The 22,740-nt window shown below is 34.6% G+C and overlaps 1 protein-coding gene across 3 annotated transcripts in view; it reads right to left on the bottom strand.

Annotated features, from left to right (window-relative positions):
• Positions 1–22,740, bottom strand: part of LOC127708069 (caspase-3-like) — an 85,278-nt gene that overhangs the window by 42,790 nt on the left and 19,748 nt on the right. For all 3 annotated transcript variants that reach the window (XM_052212864.1, XM_052212865.1, XM_052212863.1), the window contains exon 2: positions 1,365–1,612. In XM_052212864.1, coding sequence (XP_052068824.1) covers positions 1,365–1,612 — 248 coding nt within the window. The remainder of the gene's footprint in view (positions 1–1,364; positions 1,613–22,740) is intronic.

Below are 22,740 nucleotides of genomic sequence, written 5' to 3' on the forward strand. Positions count from 1 at the left end.
AACTTAGCTCTGTCTTTCTACCATGAACACAATTTTATCTGACACTGATGAGTTAGAGTTTCTGATTCCCCAACTTAGCTCTGTCTTTCTACCATGACCACAATTTTATCTGACACTGATGAGCTAGAGTTTCTGATTTCCCAACTTAGCTCTATCTTTCTACCATGACCACAATTTTATCTGACACTGATGAGATAGAGTTTCTGATTTCCCAACTTAGCTCTATCTTTCTACCATGACCACAATTTTATCTGACATTGATGAGCTAGAGTTTCTGATTCCCCAACTTAGCTCTATCTTTCTACCATGACCACAATGTTATCTGACACTGATGAGCTAGAGTTTCTGATTTCCCAACTTAACTCTATCTTTCTACCATGACCACAATGTTATCTGACACTTCTGATTCCCCAACTTAGCCTCAAATCATCCTCTCAACATATATATTTTCTCGTTTAATAATACTATATGAAGTGTTTCCTATGGTATATATTGGCATAGCATATCATTTAATTATCTGTACATAACTTCAACAATGATGTCAAAAGACGTAGAAAGTACAAAAGAAGCAATCCGAATAACAAAGTTGAAGAAAAAACAGACAAAAAAGAAAAAGCAACGTTTAAAGGATAAACAGTTAAAGAATTCCACCGAAGCCCGTGGATGTACTCGGTTGCTCTAGAGGGTTCCTGAACGAAGCCCGTGGATGTACTCGGTTGCTCTAGAGGGTTCCTGAACGAAGCCCGTGGATGTACTCGGTTGCTCTAGAGGGTTCCTGAAAGAAGCCTGTGGATGTACTCGGTTGCTCTAGAGGGTTCCTGAACGAAGCCCGTGGATGTACTCGGTTGCTCTAGAGGGTTCCTGAACGAAGCCCGTGGATGTACTCGGTTGCTCTAGAGGGTTCCTGAACGAAGCCCGTGGATGTACTCGGTTGCTCTAGAGGGTTCCTGAACGAAGCCCGTGGATGTACTCGGTTGTTCTAGAGGGTTCCTGAACGAAGCCCGTTGATGTACTCGGTTGCTCTAGAGGGTTCCTGAACGAAGCCCGTGGATGTACTCAGTTGCTCTAGAGGGTTCCTGAACGAAGCCCGTGGATGTACTCGGTTGCTCTAGAGGGTTCCTGAACGAAGCCCGTGGGTGTACTCGGTTGCTCTAGAGGGTTACTGGTGTACTAATGGTACCCGTCGTGTTGTAAATGACAACTTACAATTTGGTGTATATAGCGGAACGTGAAATGAATTGATAATGTCAGCGTCTTTTCATTCTTCTTGATAATCTACACTACGAAGTCTGCCTCATACTAAAACAAAGTCGGAAAGAAGGGGAGCAAAGCTCCAATATGAAGAGAAACATAATTTTATTTACCTTCGACCATAATTTTCGTCATACTTGAAGCAGTGGCGTCATCGTAACGTCTGACTTCGAATCCCAGATCTTGAAATCTTTCTTCTAGTCTCTCTGCATCTGCACCGGTTCCCTCCCGACATCGCTGTCCAGTAGACGGATGGAAGTTTTTATTGTTAATTATAATAAACAGGCCACGTTTTGGATAATTGTAGTTGTAAGCATTAGGTTCCGAAGGCGCTCCTGGACGTAATGATCTGCGTTCTCCACTAAAAAATAAAATAAGAGAGATTAAATCCAACAAAGAAACTGTTATGTTGGTAATTTTAAGTTTCCTAGTAATGCTATATAAAGTCAATGTCATTGTCTAAAGTGGTTTACCATACTTAAATGCTTCATAAGTTTAAAATATTGTGTTTATTCGACTCTTATCAGGAACTTATGTTCAATTTCAATCGACGTTGACAACAACATATGTTCATGCAAAACCATGGTCGTTTCATATATAATAATTTAAGTTATTATACTTCATGTCAAAATGCCAGATTTTGTTTGGTTAATACGAGGGAGATAATTTACTCTATCCCATGGCAAATACTATATTACCCTTCACGGAGACGCTTGCTCAAGTGTGCGCTTTAATAAATACGGATGATTGTTATGTACAAGACGACATAGTTTATTACTTTGAATTTGAAATTTAAGAGACATTAATAACAGAACATTCAGTATAATAAATTAAATAACACATATCTGCGAGGGTGATAGAGCAGATTGTTACCGCTCGAAAAGACATTGTCAACCTTGGCTTCGCCTCAGTTGACAATTTTTTCTCTGGGTAACAATCTGCTCCATCACCATCTAAGCTATGTGTTATTTATATACTGACGTAAAGGTTTTCTAAAATTACAGGTAATTTCCACGTTGTTTTGAACCGCGCTGAGGTACTTGTTTTTATATCTGCTGTGTACAAAAATAGCGGTCAATATATAAAGTAAGGAAATTTGGTACGATTGACAATGAGAAAACTATTCACCAAACACCACAGGACATGGATACGAACGACTACATGTCATGTTCACCGTATGGCCTTCAATAATGAGCTTAACCATACCATACAGTAAGCTATTAAAGGTCAAGTGGGTTATACAATTAGATAGGTACTCCCGTGAATACTGTATGAACCTTTCCTCCAAAACATTTTTCTAACAGAAACTAATAGTGCTACTGATTTATTTAAGTATTCATATGAAGCAATATTCTTTGTAACAGAGAAAAAAAAATGAAAAATGATTAAAGCCTTTAAGTATAACTTTTAAAGCTGTCACTTTTGTGCATTTCATAAATTCAGCATAGTTTTGCACTCTAGACACTGAATATACAATCACAATGAACCCTGTAAGGAATAGTTACTTTGATTTACCAATATGTTGTATATTTTATGTAGAAACATATTGATAGTTACTTGTTACCTGGTGACAAAGGTAAAGTTTTGTAATTTCTATTTCTACTTTGAAGTCAACACAGTATTTTGCTCATGACAAATGGAACAGAACGTATATAGACAAAACAAACCAAATACGTTTAAGCATTTTCACATATCTAACATTTCAAACAATTAAACTATTTACACATAACAAGTCTGTAGGTGTAAGTTGAGACAGCTTCTTTGCTTAACACAGTGCTCAGTGGAAGTCTGTTCAATGTTTTATTAGTTCGGTTCTTATGTTTTGATAGGTGTCGCTATTTTATAGTGTTTACTTCACCCGAGTAGTGTCAGAGCAGCTAGTAATTGTAGGAGATATACCGTCTATTCCTATACGAGGACTGTAATACATGTTATTCTGGTACAGAACTTGCTGTTAATAAAATTTAAAGAGAGAAAAAAGAATCACCAAAACGACTGGACAACAAAACAGATCACACAACCATCAATAAACTTAATATTATAGATACCAGGATTAAAATTGTGTACGCCAGACGCACGTTTCGTCTACAAGTGACGTTAGAATCAAAAAGTTGATTAAAAGGCCAAATAAAGTAAGAAGTTGAAGAGCATTGAGAACCCAAATTTCCGTAAGTTTTTGTCAATACCAGACTTCTCAGAAAAAATATACGTTCAAACAAAGCCAAACAACAACGAACAACATCCGGTTTAGACTTTGTACTGACACAAAATGTGGTTGGGGTTTTTGACCAGTTTAAGGTACACATTTGTTCTACTCTCCCGTGTCTATATCAGCCTGTTTAGTCGATCCATAATTTTCGTATCATGGCTGTGACGAGAGGTTATCAAGCAAACTTTAGATATACGTAAAACTATGTAAACGAAAGTAAAAGAGTGATCGATTGATTGCTGGGGTAAAACATTGGCTATATGATGGCAATTACATTTTATTAGTGGAGGAAGCATGAGTGCCGGGAGATTACCACCGACCTTCGGGTTTAAGATTGAAGTCGGACGAACATGGCACGTGCGGGATTCGAACTGACAACCTCGTTGATAGGGCATTGATACAGTAGATGAACTACTTTTTAGACCACTCGACCACAGAGGATCCTAAGGAGAAAAGACCCAAAATAGTACAATACATAGTCTATAAGTTTTCTGCGAACACAAATCTTAATATATCAGCCGCTCGACACAATTTAATTTTTTTAATTTGTGACTAGCAACTGATATTTTACGATATCAATGTGCAGAAAATCTGATAACCTATACTTATTAACAATATGAACATTTATTTCATGTCGTTTATTATAGTAATCAATCGTCCTCTAATGAATTGTCGACTGGAAAATCCAGACAAGTATAATAGTTCATTGAATATCGAATATATAGATATGCATATGTTATGTTTGGTGGTGAAATAGTAATGAAGCACATTTTTAAAAATTCCAATTAAACAGGAAGTACTCCAATACACGATCACGTGACAGATATCCATTCGCCTATTTATGCTTCTTTCTTGTCTTGCGTCATTTCCCGAAGGAACGGAAATGCATTAACGGAAAACATTTGAAAATGATACGACTTACCAATTGTTCATGAATACTCTGAGATTCATTCAGGTTCTTAAAACAATTTGAAAATATATACATAATTCATTCTTTAGCATACAGTTTAAGATTAATGAGTCACGCACGGGGTATTCAATCCAATATAAAAACAAATTTTGGGATAACATTAAACACATGATATATGCAATTTACCATTACGTTTAATATGATCAACCTACAACAACCCATTGAAAGACGAAAGAAAACTCGAGAAAACCCCCGAGCGAAGCGATGTTCCATCTTAAGGACTGTTATTTAATGAGCTAACATATTAAACTCAGAATTGACGTGTCGAGCTAGACTACTTACCAATACATTGACAATACCTTCTTATGATAAAGTTAACGATTTACCCAACATCTCCGTTTATTAAACAAAATGGTGAAAGCGACAAAAGGATTACAGAATAAGGGTAACAATTTCCCAAATACTACGATTAAGCTAGCCACGATATTTATAGCTGTGTATCTCCTACATTTACTCCAGACTAGTAAAGCATTAGTCCGACCGATATGACCAGAGAGTAGATATTAGTTTCACCAGAAAAAAACATATTAGGGTCACCTATCCCTTCTGATGTCAGGCTTGTTTGCTTCGGTCAACCAGAAAAAGTATTAATTTCACCAATCCTACAAGAGGTCAGCCTACAGTCAGTTCAGAAAAACTAGTATTGATTTCAGTAATCCTACAAGAGGCAAGTTTACAATCAGTCACAAAAACAAGTATTGATTTCACCAACCCTAGAAGAGGCCAGTTTACACGACGGTCACAAAAACGAAATATTTAGTCACAAATCCAGTCAGAGGTTAGCCTACAATCGGTTGGGGGAAGTATCAGAGTCACCATTTCTGTCAGAACCGGCCTACAGTCAGAGAGGAAATCGAGGTATCATTGACACCTAATTCGTCATAGTAAAGTAGAAAAAATTTGTCGGGCTATTAGATTTCGAACTAATTTTACTCCAAAAGTCAACTATTAATATATAACGTCTTTGAGCAAACTGTTAGAGAATAGGAATTTCATTATGAAGCATTTACCAATTATAAATTATGTTTACTTCAGTGGCACATTAATTGGGTTAAAGTCTGTCACTAATAAATATTCATTTTTTTGTCAGACAATGATGACTTGGTTTGTCTTAGCGAACATAACACAACATATATCAACCTCGGGGAGAGACAAATGTATCGATACACATTAAAAGTGAATTCAGATTTATAATCTAAATAGAATTCCCAAGGGATATTGTCCTCGCGTTTCAGGATTAATAAACTGAATTATCTTATTGTTTTTACACGAAGTACAGTAATGACTATCTTTAAACCACAAGTGACAATCACACCTCAATATTTCCCCGTCTTTTTCGGAAAATATTGCGTTTTTCACAAACATATTGAGATTAGATACAGACAATATATGCGTTTGGTCGGAGTATTAATTAGAGGTCTTGATTTAAGTTATGTATCCTGCATTTTTTTATAATTTGTGTATCAAATGTATATATACCATATTTATCAATAGTGATGTATATAAAATTAAGGAGATGTGGTACGATTGGTATGGATACCACTATCTACCAGTTTTATGCACACACAAAAACAATTAATGAAGTCAGCATCCAACTACAACCACTGTTTTACAAGCTCCTGACTTGGGACAGACACATACAGACAGCATCCAACTATAACCACTGTATTACAAGCACCAGACTTGGGACAGGCACATTGGAAAGCATCCAACTACAACCACTGTATTACAAGCTCCTGACTTGGGACAGGCACATTGGAAATCATCCAACTACAACCACTGTATTACAAGCTCCTGACTTGGGACAGGCACATACAGAAAGCATCCAACTACAACCACTGTATTATAAGCTCCAGACTTGGGACAGGCACATTGGAAAGCATCCAACTACAACCACTGTATTACAAGCTACTGACTTGGGACAGGCACATACAGACAGCATCCAACTACAACCACTGTATTACAAGCTCCAGACTTGGGACAGGCACATACAGACAGCATCCAACTACAACCACTGTATTACAAGCTCCTGACTTGGGAGAGGCACATACAGACAGCATCCAACTAACTACAACCACTGTATTATTAGCTCCTGACTTGGGACAGGCACATACAGACAGCATCCAACTACAACCACTATATTACAGGCTCCTGACTTGGGACAGGCACATACATACAGCATCCAACTACAACCACTGTATTACAGGCTCCTGACTTGGGACAGGCACATACAGACATCATCCAACTACAACCACTGTATTACAAGCTCCAGACTTGGAACAGGCACATACAGACAGCATCCAACTACAACCACTGTATTACAAGCTCCTGACTTGGGACAGGCACATACAGACAGCATCAAACTACAACCACTGTATTACAAGCTCCAGGCTTGGGACAGGCACATACAGAATGTAGCAGGGTTAAACATGTTTGTAATCGCCTAACCCTCCCCTAACCTGAAACAGAAGTGTAAAAGCACACCAGTAGAAAATCCTCTAAAATCAGTCGGTAAAGGGTAGACACTTCAGATTAGTACTAAACACCAAAATAATTCAAATACCAGAAAGACAGAGGACACTAAGTACAGATATATGTGTACGTCCAGCTACTGAAATCTAGGCAGTTCAAAGTCTTTTTTCAACTAATAAATAAACCAAGTATAATCTCATTCTCTTGGGGCATATATTCGCCTCACTTTTTTTTGTTCAATACCCTAACCACTACACCACTACACCAGAGGCATTAACTAGGATTTTGCGTGTCTGTCTAGTTCTAAGCAACAATGTACACTATCTCTTGAGTGTGAAGATACTAATTTACCCCACATCTCCCTCTATTGATATTATGACATGAACTACAATTGATGGTAAAGAGTGTAAATGTTGGAAGCAAAACGTGATAAGGGGTTTAGTACCAAAATGTTCTACAATTGGTGGTATTTAAAGAGTGTTAATGCGCAATTTCACTCATTGGGGAACACAAAGTAAAAGTACATCATTTCTGTCAGTGAAAACAACATATGTTGTATAAGTACCACTTATGTTAGTGGCAATTCTACAGTCAGTGGGGAAAAAGTTGTATAGGCACCACTTCTTTAGAGGTTAGCCTCTTATTCAATAGGAAACTCATCTGTCAGAGCCCATGCAGAAAAACCTGTTGTCGAGCTATCTCATTTCAAACCATTCCGACTCCAAACGTCTATACATTAAATCTTCGAAATTTATTACAAATTCATTATGGAGAATTTACCAGTAATAAATTATTTTGACTTCAGTGGTACAATAATCGGATTAAAGTCTGTCACTGATAAATATCCAACTTTTCCTCTCTGTAAGACAACCGGAAGATGTTGTGACTGAGCAAACTCAGTACATCAGTCATCAAGATACACAAAAAGTCTACAGATTAATCATTTAAATCAAATTCTAACGATATACTGACCTCGCGTTACTGAAGTATCATATAACAACACCTTGCTCAAATTTAGTACGATCTGGATATTATTGCATATAATCAACGTAACTGGATTCTACGTTCGGCTGAAAGATCTGCATGACCGAATACAGATGTGTAATACTGAAAGCAGTTACGTTAGTTATACTGTTTCTATCAATCAACTGTTATTAGGTTACGTCAGAACTCTGCAGTAAATATTTGATTAAAATTAATGACTTAGTTATAAGGATGTCAAACCTGAAGTGCATGATGGAACTCATGAAAATCAAACCATAATGTAATAGTATGTGAACAGGCTGACTCAAGCTATGTAAAGTATTGGAAGTTATCGATCGTTTGATATACTGGGAGGTACATTTTGGAAATGAGCATTGTGGTCTGGAAAGAACTAGAAAAACAACCTTGACCAAGACAGACTGTAAAAAAATATTCTGCCCAACAAAAAAAACCCAATCTGTATAAATTTAACTTAAAAAAAAACTCTTTAATATAAGAAAGTTTTATCATATTTTGATGCTTTTTCGTGTCAAATTTACCGTGCTGTCAATTTTGTAAATTTGTGATTTTTCTCTATTTTAAGAACAAAATGCATATTATTTCAACTTCTTTGTTATAAATGATTGAAAAAATACATATCTAAGAAATTTGAATAGAAAAAGGTGATATGGGATGTACATGTTTCTGGTAAAATCATTTCCTGTACTCCTCATACATTTTCTCAAAGGTTTGGCTAAAAAGACTGACTTGATTGGTAATAAAATTTGAAAAATTTATTACTCAAAAACTACTTATTGTAAATACACAATTCTTTCACAGAGTTAAGTTTGATTATAACATTTTTTAAATTCATTGATATTTTCCACTTGTATCACATGTTTTGGAAATAATTCCAGAACGAGATTTCAACGAGACTGAAACGTTAGAAGAATACATCCTTAAATCAACATATAAGTCAGAGAATACCAGGTCTGAATAGTTAAATCAACATATAAATCAGGGAATACCATGTCTGAATAGTTAAGTAAACATAAGTCAGACAATACCATGTCTGAATAGTTAACTCAACATATAAGTCAGAGAATGCCAGGTCTGAATAGTTAACATATAAGTCAGAGAATACCATGTCTGAATAGTTAACTCAACATATAAGTCAGGGAATACCAGGTCTGAATAGTTAACATATAAGTCAGAGAATACCATGTCTGAATAGTTAAATCAACATATAAATCAGGGAATACCATGTCTGAATAGTTAACATATAAGTCAGAGAATACCATGTCTGAATAGTTAAATCAACATATAAATCAGGGAATACCATGTCTGAATAGTTAAATCAACATAAGTCAGAGAATACCATGTCTGAATAGTTAAATCAACATATAAGTCAGAGCTTACCATGTCTGAATAGTTAAATCAACATAAGTCAGAGAATACCATGTCTGAATAGTTAAATCAACATATAAGTCAGGGAATACCATGTCTGAATAGTTAAATCAACATATAAATCAGAGAATACCATGTCTGAATAGTTAAATCAATATAAGTCAGAGAATACCATATCTGAATAGTTAAATCAACATATAAGTCAGGGAATACCATGTCTGAATAGTTAACTCGACATATAAATCAGAGAATACCAGGTCTGAATAGTTAACTCAACATATAAATCAGAGAATACCAGTTCTGAATAGTTAACTCAACATATAAGTCAGAGAATACCAAATCAACATATGAAAACAGAGGGAAAGAACCGAATACAAAGTTTAAAATTATTTCACAGAGTGGAACAAACCAGAGACATCATCAATATAATTAAAGTTAAATCACCGCACTCGCTCCTTTGTTTATGCTTGGTCGCTGCTTACCCTATATCCAATTGACAACCTTGATTGTCAAACGAAATTACCGTCATAATTATTATTTTATAGCTACCTTTTCCTTCAAATCGTCAGATTATACAGTGGAGTAGCACCAGTGTAGCATTGTAAGCATGTACTCACAAATAATTTTATAATTTTCAATAAGAATTTTACTATAATCTTTCAGCTTCTGATGGGTTGCCGCCCCCAGACCCCTAGACACCCTGTTATTATTAATTATGACTGAGCAACCATTTACAATAAGCAATATCCGTTTTAGTATATTGTTTTACAATTAATACTCTGAATATTAAAAACGTGTAACAAAAATAGATAAATTCAAAAAGGGGAAGTCCATAAAAAAATGACAAAATTAAAATTTATCAATCAACGAAACGAGTGATTAAAACAACTGTAATATTTTTGGAACAGGTATTTGTCGAAGAAAATGGTGGGTTAAACCTAGTTTTATAGTAAAACCGTTGAATGCAATCACTAATAAATTCTTCTAATGTTTTCCACATGAAGTTAAAGTTGTTAGATTTCAATATGTTTTGCAAAACTACATCGTGATTCTTGGTACCAAGTACTCTCTTACAAGGTATTATTAAGAAAGCTAAAGTACTACGTCGTGATTCTTGGAACAAAGTACTCTCTAACAACAAGAGATTATTAAGAAAGTTAAAGTGGCTTTTCTTGTGAAACGTGTCAATTAGGAGCTGTTTGCACTGGAATATCCTGAACGCGTTCATTATTAAATTTATCAATAGTGGAACGACCTGAAAAATTCACCCTGATCATTTCTTATAACAGAACTTTTGAATATGTTCTGGCTGTAAATCTGATGCTTTAGCCCAAATATTGATTAATTCTTTGTTAGCTTAACGTCCGGTGGCAAATATTTCATGCAAGTTTAGGACGATGTGGTCCAACTTATTTTACTTTTTGCATCAACTTCAAGGTAGTTTTTTATGATCTGAGATCATTATCGAAAACAAATATATTTTAGAAAATCTTCTGAAAATCATAAGATTTTTGAATTATATATAAGTTTATCACAGAAGAATGATTTAAAAAAAAATCAAAGCCTTTAGAGCATGCTAAATTAATGTGTTTTGATTTTGGTGTGTATTTTTCTTTCGTGACTGATTGAAGGTCTTGAAAAAAATAGGCAAAAACAATTCTGTGGTTGTTTCCTGTTAAACAAATGGTAATAATTATATGAATCTGGAGGTCTTAAATCTGAATTTAACAAAAACAAAAGTTGATGTTCACAACAGTTAAGATACCATAGTATAGACGGTTTGGACTATTCTTTCAGATCACTTTCCGTTAATAAATACAGATCTTTAAAAAGCATACACCAATTTGACATGAATTATACATCGTTTTCATTTGAATCGTCTTGTTGCTACACATGCAATAGGACTCCCTTTCTTACTTTTACTTTTTTTGTGTTTTGAATTAATTTATTTAAAGTAAATATTCTTAAATATCTTAACTTATTTTCACTGATTGAATTTTTTTTGCTCCTATCCGTACACCATTAAAATGATAGTAGTTTATAGGTGCTGCCCCTCTATTTGTTATTTTCCACACTCCAATAAAAACATTAGATACAAAAAAAAGGGGGAAGAGTAAAAGAAGTGGATGTCCATGCCTCAAGCGCCTGTGGCTCCCGTGTCAGAAGTCGTTGTTTCGATCCACGAATGGGTCAAATCAAGCGCCTGTGCCTCCAGTGTGAGAAGTCGTTGTTTCGATCCACGAATGGGTCAAATCAAGCGCCTGTGGCTCCAGTGTGAGAAGTCGTTGTTTCGATCCACGAATGGGTCAAATCAAGCGCCTGTGGCTCCAGTGTAAGAAGTCGTTGTTTCGATCCACGAATGGGTCAAATCATGCGCCTGTGGCTCCAGTGTGAGAATTCGTTGTTTCGATCCACGAATGGGTCAAATCAAGCGCCTGTGCCTCCAGTGTGAGAAGTCGTTGTTTCGATCCACGAATGGGACAAATCAAGCGCCTGTGGCTCCAGTGTGAGAATTCGTTGTTTCGATCCACGAATGGGTCAAATCATGCGCCTGTGGCTCCAGTGTGAGAATTCGTTGTTTCGATCCACGAATGGGTCAAATCAAGCGCCTGTGCCTCCAGTGTCAGAAGTCGTTGTTACGATCCACGAATGGGTCAAATCAAGCGCCTGTGGCTCCAGTGTGAGAAGTCGTTGTTTCGATCCACGAATGGGTCAAATCAAGCGCCTGTGGCTCCAGTGTAAGAAGTCGTTGTTTCGATCCACGAATGGGTCAAATCATGCGCCTGTGGCTCCAGTGTGAGAATTCGTTATTTCGATCCACGAATGGGTCAAATCAAGCGCCTGTGCCTCCAGTGTCAGAAGTCGTTGTTTCTCGTTGTTTCGATCCACGAATGGGTCAAATCAAGCGCCTGTGGCTCCAGTGTAAGAAGTCGTTGTTTCGATCCACGAATGGGTCAAATCAAGCGCCTGTGGCTCCAGTGTGAGAAGTCGTTGTTTCGATCCACGAATGGGTCAAATCAAAGAAAATTGATGATTGCTTCTCCCCGCAAAGCAGGGGACATTTTTTAGTTTGAGCAAAAGCAAGTCAGCTCGTAGTCAGAATAATGTGTCCGGATTGGGCGATATTTTCCTTTGGACTGTTTGTTACCTTGTGAACTAGCATGTTGAATATCCGACTCAGCGGGTCGATCTACGATAAAACAGGTTTCATATTAATTTCTTACCAATTGCTATCAGACAAACATGATGTATCATTGCATGACACATCTTTAAGCCATAAAAGAACATCTCATGACACATTTTATCTAATCATAAATCATGCATTTCTCAAAACATAAAAGAGTTTCGTATGACAAATTACAAAAAAAGATCTAGAGTTTTGCATTGTGCTTTTAAAAACAGGAAAGAATATCATTTGTAACATTTTTTTTCCAAATATCAAAGAGTATTGGATGGTAATATTTTCAACATTATGACGTAAATCTAGCATATGTTTGATAAAAACGTTATCTGGAAATGAGAGGAGACAGATACCAAAGTGATATTAAAACTCACAAGTCGAAAACAAACTGACAATGCAATGCCAAAAAAAAAAAAAAAAAGACAAGCAACAGTACAGAAAACACCACATGGAAAACTAAAAACTAAAAAACACCAACCCCACCAAAAATCTGGGGTGATCAATAACAGTATTATTGTTTTGTTGTTGTATTACAAAATATCGTGGTCTTTCAAATGACTTGTAATATCCATGCCTTACTTCCATTATTGATTTTCAATTTTTAAAAGAAACTGATGTCAATACGTTTTATAAGATTTTATTTTTTTAAAGTTCGACAAAAGTGAATTATACAATGTAAAATCTGTGAACCAGTGAAATTATACCAGTGAAATCATACCAGTGAAATAAGTGGGTTATGATAATTCGATTTTGGCATTACGAGAGTTTCAGTTAAATAAATTATTTAAAGGTGAAAAAAATTAATGCACTGCCACGACCTTATACAAATCATTACGTAGACTGAATGGTTTCCTGGCATGGAAACTATATATAAGTCGTTCAATTTGAAGACAATTCGTTTTTTTATTTATGTTTTTTGTCCAGATCTCAAATTAGTTATTGATTAAGAAGATAGCTAATTGTCAGAAATGTCAAACAAACAGTACACAAGACATCAGACAGATGAATTACATGACGGTATGAATAGTATAATTCAGTACCGCTGGAGTTTTGTTTGAAATATACTGATTGAAATACATATCTTTTGCTTCCGCTTCTCTTACAAGAATCTGATGTTAAGAACAGAAAGTAAAACAGATTCTTGTAGGTGATGCGTGGACACAGGATATGTAATTCACACTGGTTTTTGTTTTCGTTTTGTTTTAAAGTTGTTTAATTGTTTTGAACTACAACCAAACCAATCAATAGTCCGCATGTCATCTGACCCGGATACATTATTTGACTCCGATTTGAGATATCTTATAAATTATATGAGATATCTTATAAGCTATACAAAAAAAAACCAGATACCATCAATTTTCAAGTCTTTTGTTTGACCCGACAGCCGAATATATACAAGAGGCTGTCAGAGTGACAGCAAACCGGATTTTCCTGCAGAGGTCGAACCCTGAACAGTTGAGCAAGTATGGACACTACATTTAAGCTTAAAAGAGCTCTGAATTTGGATTGTGACTGAATATTTGACACAGCATAGGTTTGTGACACAAAATGAATGTGGTCAAAGAACTGAAATATTTGAAATTGGACATTTAAATACCTATTATGGTCCAATATCCAAAATCTAAGTACATATTAGAATCAGCATATCAAAGAACCCCAAGAATTCAATTTTTGTTGAAATCAGACAAAAGTTTAATTTAGGATCCTTTGGACCTCAATGTGGACCAAATTGATAAAGGAGCCCACAATCCAAAATCTCTCAATACATGGTTAGATTCAGCATTTCAAAGAACCCCATAAATTCAATTTTTGTTGAATAAAACAAAGTTTAATTTTGGACCCTGATTTGGACAAACTTGAAAACTGGGCCCAAAAATCTAATATTTAAATACAGCTTTAGATTCAGCATTTGAAAGAACCCTATATATATTTAATTTATGTTGAAATGAAACACAGGTTAATTTTAACCATAATATTTTCTGTGCAAAGGGAAATAACTCAAACTGGATAAATAGTTCTCTAAAATAAGATATGATGCAATTTTTCAAATTATAATCAATAATATAATAACAACAACCAGTGATGAGTAAGTTCTCTAAAATTAGATATGATTTACTACTCAAACATTGTTAGAATCAGCATATCAAAGAACCAAAGAATTCAATTTTTGATGAAATTAAACAGAAGTTTAATTTAGGACCCTTTGGACCTCAATGTGGTATTATCTTATTAATAATGAAAAGAAATACAGGTTTAGATTAAGCATTTCAAAGAACCCTATATATATTCAATTTATGTTGAAATCAAACACAGTTTAATTTTGGACCCCGATTTGAACCAACTTGAAAACTGGGCCCAAAATCAGAAATCTAAATATATGTTTATTAATCGACAATATAAACTTAGTTTTTAAAGGAGTTCACTTCATCAAAAAAAAAATATATAGCATTCAGAAAATTAGTTTTTACAGAATAACAAACAAACTTGCCACAAAATTCTTCAAACAATTTACCAAAGAAAAGAAGAAAAAAAATCCAAAATTTTATTTATCATTAATACAATATCTTTCAAAATCTAAAAAACTTCTCAGTAACAAGAAATAATTGTAACAGGATGCTGTTACGAAGTCTCCCAAACAAAGCTCCAATAATTCCTCATTCCCATAGTCGCCTGACATTGGGCAAAGTCCATTGGTTTGTGATATGCATAAGTGACGCCTATGGATTGACCCTGTATGTCATTCAAATCTTCTTGAAATTACGAACAGGAATATATATGGTTTAGGGGTGGAGATATCGACCGTTTACAAGTTCTCAAAAGGGGGGGAGGTGTGTGATCCCCAGGGGACTCGCCCTTTATTTCATTTGATTTGTTTTATTGTCCCATTCAAGAATATATATCGTTTCGGGGTGGGGATCTTGACCGTTTACAAGTTTTCAAAAAGAAGGGGGTGGGGTTTACCCCAGGGGACTTCCCCTCAGTTTCATTTGATTTGTTTTATTGTCCCATTCAAGAATATATATGGTTTAGGGGTGAGGATCTCAACCGTTTACAAGTTATCAAAAAGAAGGGGGTGGGGGTTAACCCCATGGACGTCCCCTATATTTCATTTGATTTGTTTTGTTGTCCCATGCAAGAATATATATGGTTTAGGGGTGGGGATCTTGACCGTTTACAAGTTGTCAAACAGGAGGAGGTGGGGGTGACCCCAGGGGACTCGCCTTAGATTTCATTTGATTTGTTTTATAGTCCCATACAAGAATATATATGGTTTTGGGGTGGGGATTCTAACCGTTTAAAAGTTTTCAAAAAGAAGGGGATGGGGGTTACCCCAGGGGACTTCCCCTCATTTTCATTAGATTTGTTTTATTGTCCCATTCAAGAATGTATATGGTTTAGGGTATGGGGATCTCGACCGTTTACAAGATAAAAGCACATTCTCAAATTGAAGGGGGGTAGGGGTAAGAATATATATGGTTTAGGGAGACTTAATTATCTACAAAATGTCTAATAATGAACAGTAAATTTCAAACTTTATTTATACAGTCCTACTAGTAAATTTCAAATTTTATATATACAGTCCTACAGATCTTATCAGGAAACATAAGATATAACCCAGATCTATTTAATAATTAATAATGTAATTAACTTCAAAATGTCTAATAATATAGCTTATAATCATCACAACTGAGGAAATAGAAAATTTTCAAATAAATCTGTCACTCCAATTTTTTTTGTGAGATAAGACATTATGCTTAGTCATAATATGATAACAAGAGAGAAAAATATTTTAAAAATACCAATTTTGGATATTAAAAATGGCGATAACTCAAAAAGGAGAAATACTAAAATCTTGAAAATTGAACTAGATCTTCATTACGTCCTATGAAACAACATATTTAAATTTGATAAAAACGTGTTAAAGCGTTTTCATGTTATTGTGGAGACACTGTTTGGCAGCCGCCCGCCCGCCCGCCCGCCCGCCCGCCGTACATCCCCAATTTAATAACCGATATTTCTTTCGAAAATCCGGTTAAAAATCAACCAAAGAATGCAAAATAAAACATTGTCGACAACTTATGTCGGTTCTGTCGGTTCACTGAAGCGATGCTGCCTGGATATATAGCGGGAGATCGTGGGTTCGATACCCGACTGAGTCACCCTTAACTTGCAAGCTAGTACATTTGATATCAGATTCGATGTGTCGGTCTATACTACAAGTATTAGACGTAGTCTTCTCATTTCTGAGTGGCGTCAGCCACAAAGGTGGGAAGACTAATTATCTTATCTTTTCTCCTGTTCTAAAAAGAGCAATTAGTTTTGATATAACAGGAATAGTGTCATTATCTCAAATTTCCAGATGCAGTAACACTTTCAGAAGATGTTTAAAAGTAATGTATTTGTAATGAAATCTTAATTGCCTCTATTTTTCTGTCATCAAATTGATACCTTATCACTGCATGTGTATGGAAATTGCATTATTATGAATTGCTGTTCTGCAAATTTAGTCTTTTCTTGTTTTATAGCCAAAACCTGAACTTTTTGCTGATAAATGATAACACTTTTATGTAAAGCAGGATATATTCATATAACTTGAATATATTGTCTTCTTGAGCATGTATGTAATAAAGCTGCAGACCGTTAACCGACCACCAATCAGTTAATAGTCATAAAACAAAGTGGTATCAGTTACAGACAATTATTGCTAGATCATTGCCAACTGTTTTACTGTCCCATAATTAAATCTGTAGACAAATGTAGAAATGTTCGATCTTCGAGCACAATCACAAACATTAAAAAAAACATTTTATATTAGTTATTCATGAAAGGTGCGACTGATTGGATTTTTATACAAAGTCAGTGATTCACAATATACATGACTAATCGTTATCTCAGCAGCCTTCGAGTTTTATTGGCATTGCAGCGTGCATTTAATAATAAAGATAAATTAAAAAATGTTGCAGAAATGTTCTATGCAGAAGAATATAATCAACTCAAAATTTAAAAATTGGAAGGTCAAAAGAATTTAGCAAAAAATTGAATTACAAAATAGCAACAATTTAAAACATTGGATGATGTCTGACATTCCTGGGTTTTGTGACTTGTAATGGTGTGTTAATCTACCTCAGATTGTACCATGACAGTCTAACAGATCAGTGCAGGGTTGAGTGCATACTTTATTACAAAACAGTGTACCCACGTTTCCTTGGATTGATAACATTTTGTTAAGCCTTAACTTCTACATGTATGTATATAAATCAAATGCTCTCTGCAGTTACCTTAAAATTTCGCTAAACTCAATTGGTAAGGATGTAGTTTTTACAGATTACGCTCATTAAAATCCAAAACGTCACTACAGATTTTTACAGCACAAGATGTTGATTTACCAGTTTAAAAAAAATAATATACTGCTATAAATAAGGCCAAATTGTTAAAATATTTTCAAACAAAAAACACAAGTACTACTATTCCTACGATTGCATTTAAATGAGCCTTTTTTTTTGGGGGGGGGGGGGGGGGGGGGGGGGGGGTTAAGACGTTGTCGATACTACTTAAGCAGTATATGCCCTGTTCCGAAATCCAAAAAGATTGTATGCTTATAAAACGAAATTTTTGTTATTTTCCCTCATTCAAAAGGCAATGTGACGTAAGTATTAGTCTACTTAATGCAACAAAATAATAACAAAATTGACAATAAAAGTCCTAGTCATTATAAATTAAAAAACGATTTCCACTAGAAGGTCATAGTCATTATAAAAAGTAAAATAACAAAAATACTGAACACGAAAGAAAATTTAAAACGGAAAGTCCCTTGTCAAATGGTAAAATTAATGCCTCAAACACATCAAACGAATGGAAAGCAACTGCCATTTTCCTCACTTAGTACAGGCATTTCCTTATGATTTAAACCTGGTTTTATAGTTAGCTAAACCTCTCACTTGTATGTCAGTCGCATAGAATTCCTAAATTTTCAAAATGTCTTGAACTGTCAAGTATGAAAATAATGTCCCAGGTATAGTTGTTTTTTAAACTGATATACGTAATTCAAGAGAAGGGTTTGCAAACGAACGACTGCCATTCCATAGACATCAAATTTTTTGTCGCTCCCTGTGGATTAATTCCTTTGCCTGTATGGAGTAAAACTTGTACATGGGTTATTAGGGGGTGAGAGAATATGTTTGTTCAGTCTTTTAACTTCAATTTCCATTGCGTCCTAGTTTGATCATGCATCAGTTTTGTCAATCAGATTGCAGTTTTGTTGTTTACGTTCCTCTCCCGACTACTTTTCTCCCCAAGTTGCAAATTCTTCCTATAATGTCCACAATTTCAAGTCCAGTCTAGAAGATGATGTATGTAAGATAATTCATGTCGATCACATACTAGCGGTATTAGTAGAGTATAGAGTTGAAATTAGACATTGTTAATGTCGTCTTATTTTTATCATAACACGGAAATCAACGAGGCAACACGTAAAACGAATAATAAAAAAAGCAAAACAATTAGAAAGTCAAAAGTTATTCTGCTGTCGTAAAAAGAACGATATATTATAATTAGATTTTGAAAGTTAACGTCGGGTTCAATATTTTCTTGTACGCTTTCAGAATTTGCAGAATATTTTAAAACCTATTCCATATCTTTTAGAGCATACTTAGATGAAAGATTTGTAGTCCAACTTCGGCGACACATTGATAACATTATATTTTAGATAATTATCACTGATAACAATGCAAGAAGATGATAAAACTCGATCTTCTAAGAATTGTATTCTTAGTGTTGTAATATCTTAGCATTGTCGAAACTTAAGCTTTTATTAATTAATTTACGTGTCTGCTATGCTAGTCAGGTCACACACATAAACTGATACTAATTTAGCATCACCTGGAAGTGTTCAATCTTTTGATTTTGTTTTGTGGACTGTTGTTTGTCTATTATTCAGGTTTTTACTTTTTGACTATGGTGTTGTTTGTTTTCCCAAAGATTTTTGGTATTATCTGTTTTCCTCAAGATTTAGGTTGGGTTTTTTTTACAATAGTGTGGTCTGTTTTTCCCCAAGACTTATGTTTTTTGTTTTATTTTGAATATGGTGTTGTCTGTTTTCTCCAAGACATATGTTGGTTTTTTACTATGGCATGGTGTTGTCTGTTTTCCCCAAGACTTATCACGATTCACGAGTTGATTTTTTTGTCAATCACGATTCACAGAAAATAAATTTCCATGATCACGGATCAAGAAAATATAAAAAAAAATCTGTAGAAAAACGGATCACGATAGCGAAAATGCGCCGATCACGAAGAACGAAAATAACCCAACAGGCCCCTCACTTATGGTGTTGTCTGTTTTCTCCAAGACTTATGTTTTTTGTGTTGTTTTTTTTTGCTATGGTGTTGTCTGTTTTCCCAAGACTTATGTTTTTGGCTTTTTTTTTAACTATGGTGTTGTCTGTTTCCCCAAGACTTATGTTTTTGGCTTTTTTTTACTATGGTGTTGTCTGTTTTTCCCAAGACTTATGTTGGTTTTTTTTTACTATGTTGTCTGTTCTCCCAAAGACTTATGTTGTTGTCTGTTTTCTCCAAGACTTATGTTTTTTGTTGTTTTTTTTACTATGGTGTTGTCTGTTTTCCCCAAGAATTATGTGTTATTTTTACTATGGTGGTGTCTGTTTTCTCCAGGACTTATGTTGTTTTTTTTTACTATGGTGTTGTCTGTTTTTCCCAAGACTTATGTTGGGTTTTTTTTTACTATGTTGTCTGTTCTCCCAAAGACTTATGGTGTTGTCTGTTTTCTCCAAGACTTATGTTTTTTGTTGTTTTTTTTTACTATGGTGTTGTCTGTTTTCCCCAAGAATTATGTGTTATTTTTACTATGGTGGTGTCTGTTTTCTCCAGGACTTATGTTGTTTTTTTTTACTATGGTGTTGTCTGTTTTCCCCAAGACTTATGTGTGTTTGGTTTTTTTTTTACTATGGTGTTGTCTTTTTTCCCCAAGACTTATGTTTGTTTGGTTTTTTTTTTTACTATGGTGTTGTCTTTTTTCCCCAAGACTTATGTTTGTTTGGTTTTTTTTTTACTATGGTGTTGTCTTTTTTCCCCAAGACACTTTCTTTCTTTTTTTTTTACTATGGTGTTGTCTTTTTTCCCCAAGACTCTTTCTTTCTTTTTTTTTACTGTGGTGTTGTCTGTTTTCCACAAGACTTATTTTTGTTATTTTTTTACTTTTGTGTTGTCTATTTTCCCCCAGATGTTTTTTTTTTTATTTTGATTATGGTGTTGTCTGTTTTCCATAAGACTTCTGTTTTTCTTTTGTTTATTACTATGGTATTGTCTGTTTTCCCCAAGACTTATGTTTTTTTGGTTTTTTTTTTACTATGGTGTTGTCTGTTTTCCCCAAGACTTATGTTTTTTTTTCTATATTTACTATAGAATTGTCTGTTTTCCACAAGACTTATGTTTTTTTTTTACTATGGTGTTGTCTTTTATCCCCCAAGACTCTTTCTTTCTTTTTTTTGACTATGATGTTGTATGTTTTCCACAAGACTTATGTTTTGACTATTTTTTAAAGACTTATAGTTGTATTTCTTTACGGCCATGGTTTTGTTTATTTTCTGAAGACTTATGACTTTACTTGAGTTTTCCCCTTAATTGCCTTTCTATCTTTTTCATACTATAACAGTTGATTAACTCTCCTATAAGGAAAAGTTTTTTTAATTATTTTTCCAGTTGTCAAAATTTGGATATTGTAGATAAGAGTATAAACTGCACACGCCTTCTTTATTCGTTCAATGTCTTGACAGCAGACGACATATATATATATTGGTTCATTTATATGTTTCGGAGTTTAGTGTGTCGTCAATTTCCCTTCACTGGTTTACAATATTGTTTAGGGGCCAGCTGAAGCCCACCTCCGGGTGCGAGATTTTATTGCTGCGTTGAAGACCCATTGTTGGCCTTGGGCTGTTTTCCGCTCTTTTATCGGGTTGCTGTATCTTTTACATATGTCACGTGCTAGTTCAGCTAAACAATTCAGCACATCCGACAAAATATCCCTTTTTAACGAATGCATAGAAGTGTGTTCGATACTCATACGAAATGATTGTTTTAATATGTGTAGCTTGATATTCTAGAAATAAACATTCAATATTTGTGCCAGATTCGAATTTCAAAGTGAATTTGAAAGTCAATATCCAAAACTGTAAATCAGACGAATGAACTAAAATATTTTTACCAATAAAGAAAAAAACGTCACAAAACTAGTCTGATAATCATGGATAACACTATGATGTTAAAAATTTGCAATTCTTGCATTTGAAATGCTCCTTCACAAAATAAAGTTAGCTTGCATTTTATATTCACTAAAAATGAGAATGAAAACGGGGAACGTGTCAAAGAGACAAACAACCCGACCAAAGAGCAGAAAACAGCCCAAGGCCACCAATGGGTCTTTAATACAGCGAGAAAATCCCGCACCCGGACTGCATATTTTTACATCTACTGCCATTCACAATATGTAATTCAAATGTGTAGAAGGGGTTTTAAAGTATTTAAGGTTTTATCTTCTATAATAATTCATATTTATAAATCAGCTTCACAGTTATGTTTATCGATTTAACCTTAAGCTTACTAATACAACCATTTAAGAATGATATCGTTTTAAGATTCAAAACGATACATTTATATTAATAAAAAAACCACGGGAAAATCAATGAACTTTTTAGATAATGATATAGATAAACATAGTGCTAACTTCATCTTACTGCAGATGTAGTTGTAGAATATAAACTTAAATGCTCTTCCAAACACAATTAGTATCGGATGGCCACTCACCAGAATAAATCTCTACTTGCTTGTTGATGGTATAATTGGCAAAGAGACTTTTGATAAAGCAATGACCAGAAAGATTGATTTTGTGTTACTAACACTTTATCTCATCTATAACATTATTCCTGCCATGTAGATATTGATTATAATGTGCAGTTTCCTCTTGTTTTGTAACTGCATTCAAGACAATTTATTCATGATTCATTCGATTACTTTATAACACGAAGAACTGGCGCCGATATATTTATGTAGTTATTATATGTTATTAAACATGGTTATATTAAACTATGATCAGACAAAAATGGAAATCGTATAATTACTAGGCCAAAAATACCTATAAACGTGTTTTCTGGCTGCCTGAAGAACAAATATGGTAACCTAAAATGTCCGGACTTCAACGGTAAGTAGACAGAAAGGGAACGAACAGACTAATGACTTTTTTTGCAAGAAAACGTGTAGACACTTAGGGTAC

This window comes from Mytilus californianus, unplaced genomic scaffold (genome assembly GCF_021869535.1).
Source record: "Mytilus californianus isolate M0D057914Y unplaced genomic scaffold, xbMytCali1.0.p SCAF_7, whole genome shotgun sequence".
Classification (NCBI taxonomy): domain Eukaryota; kingdom Metazoa; phylum Mollusca; class Bivalvia; order Mytilida; family Mytilidae; genus Mytilus; species Mytilus californianus.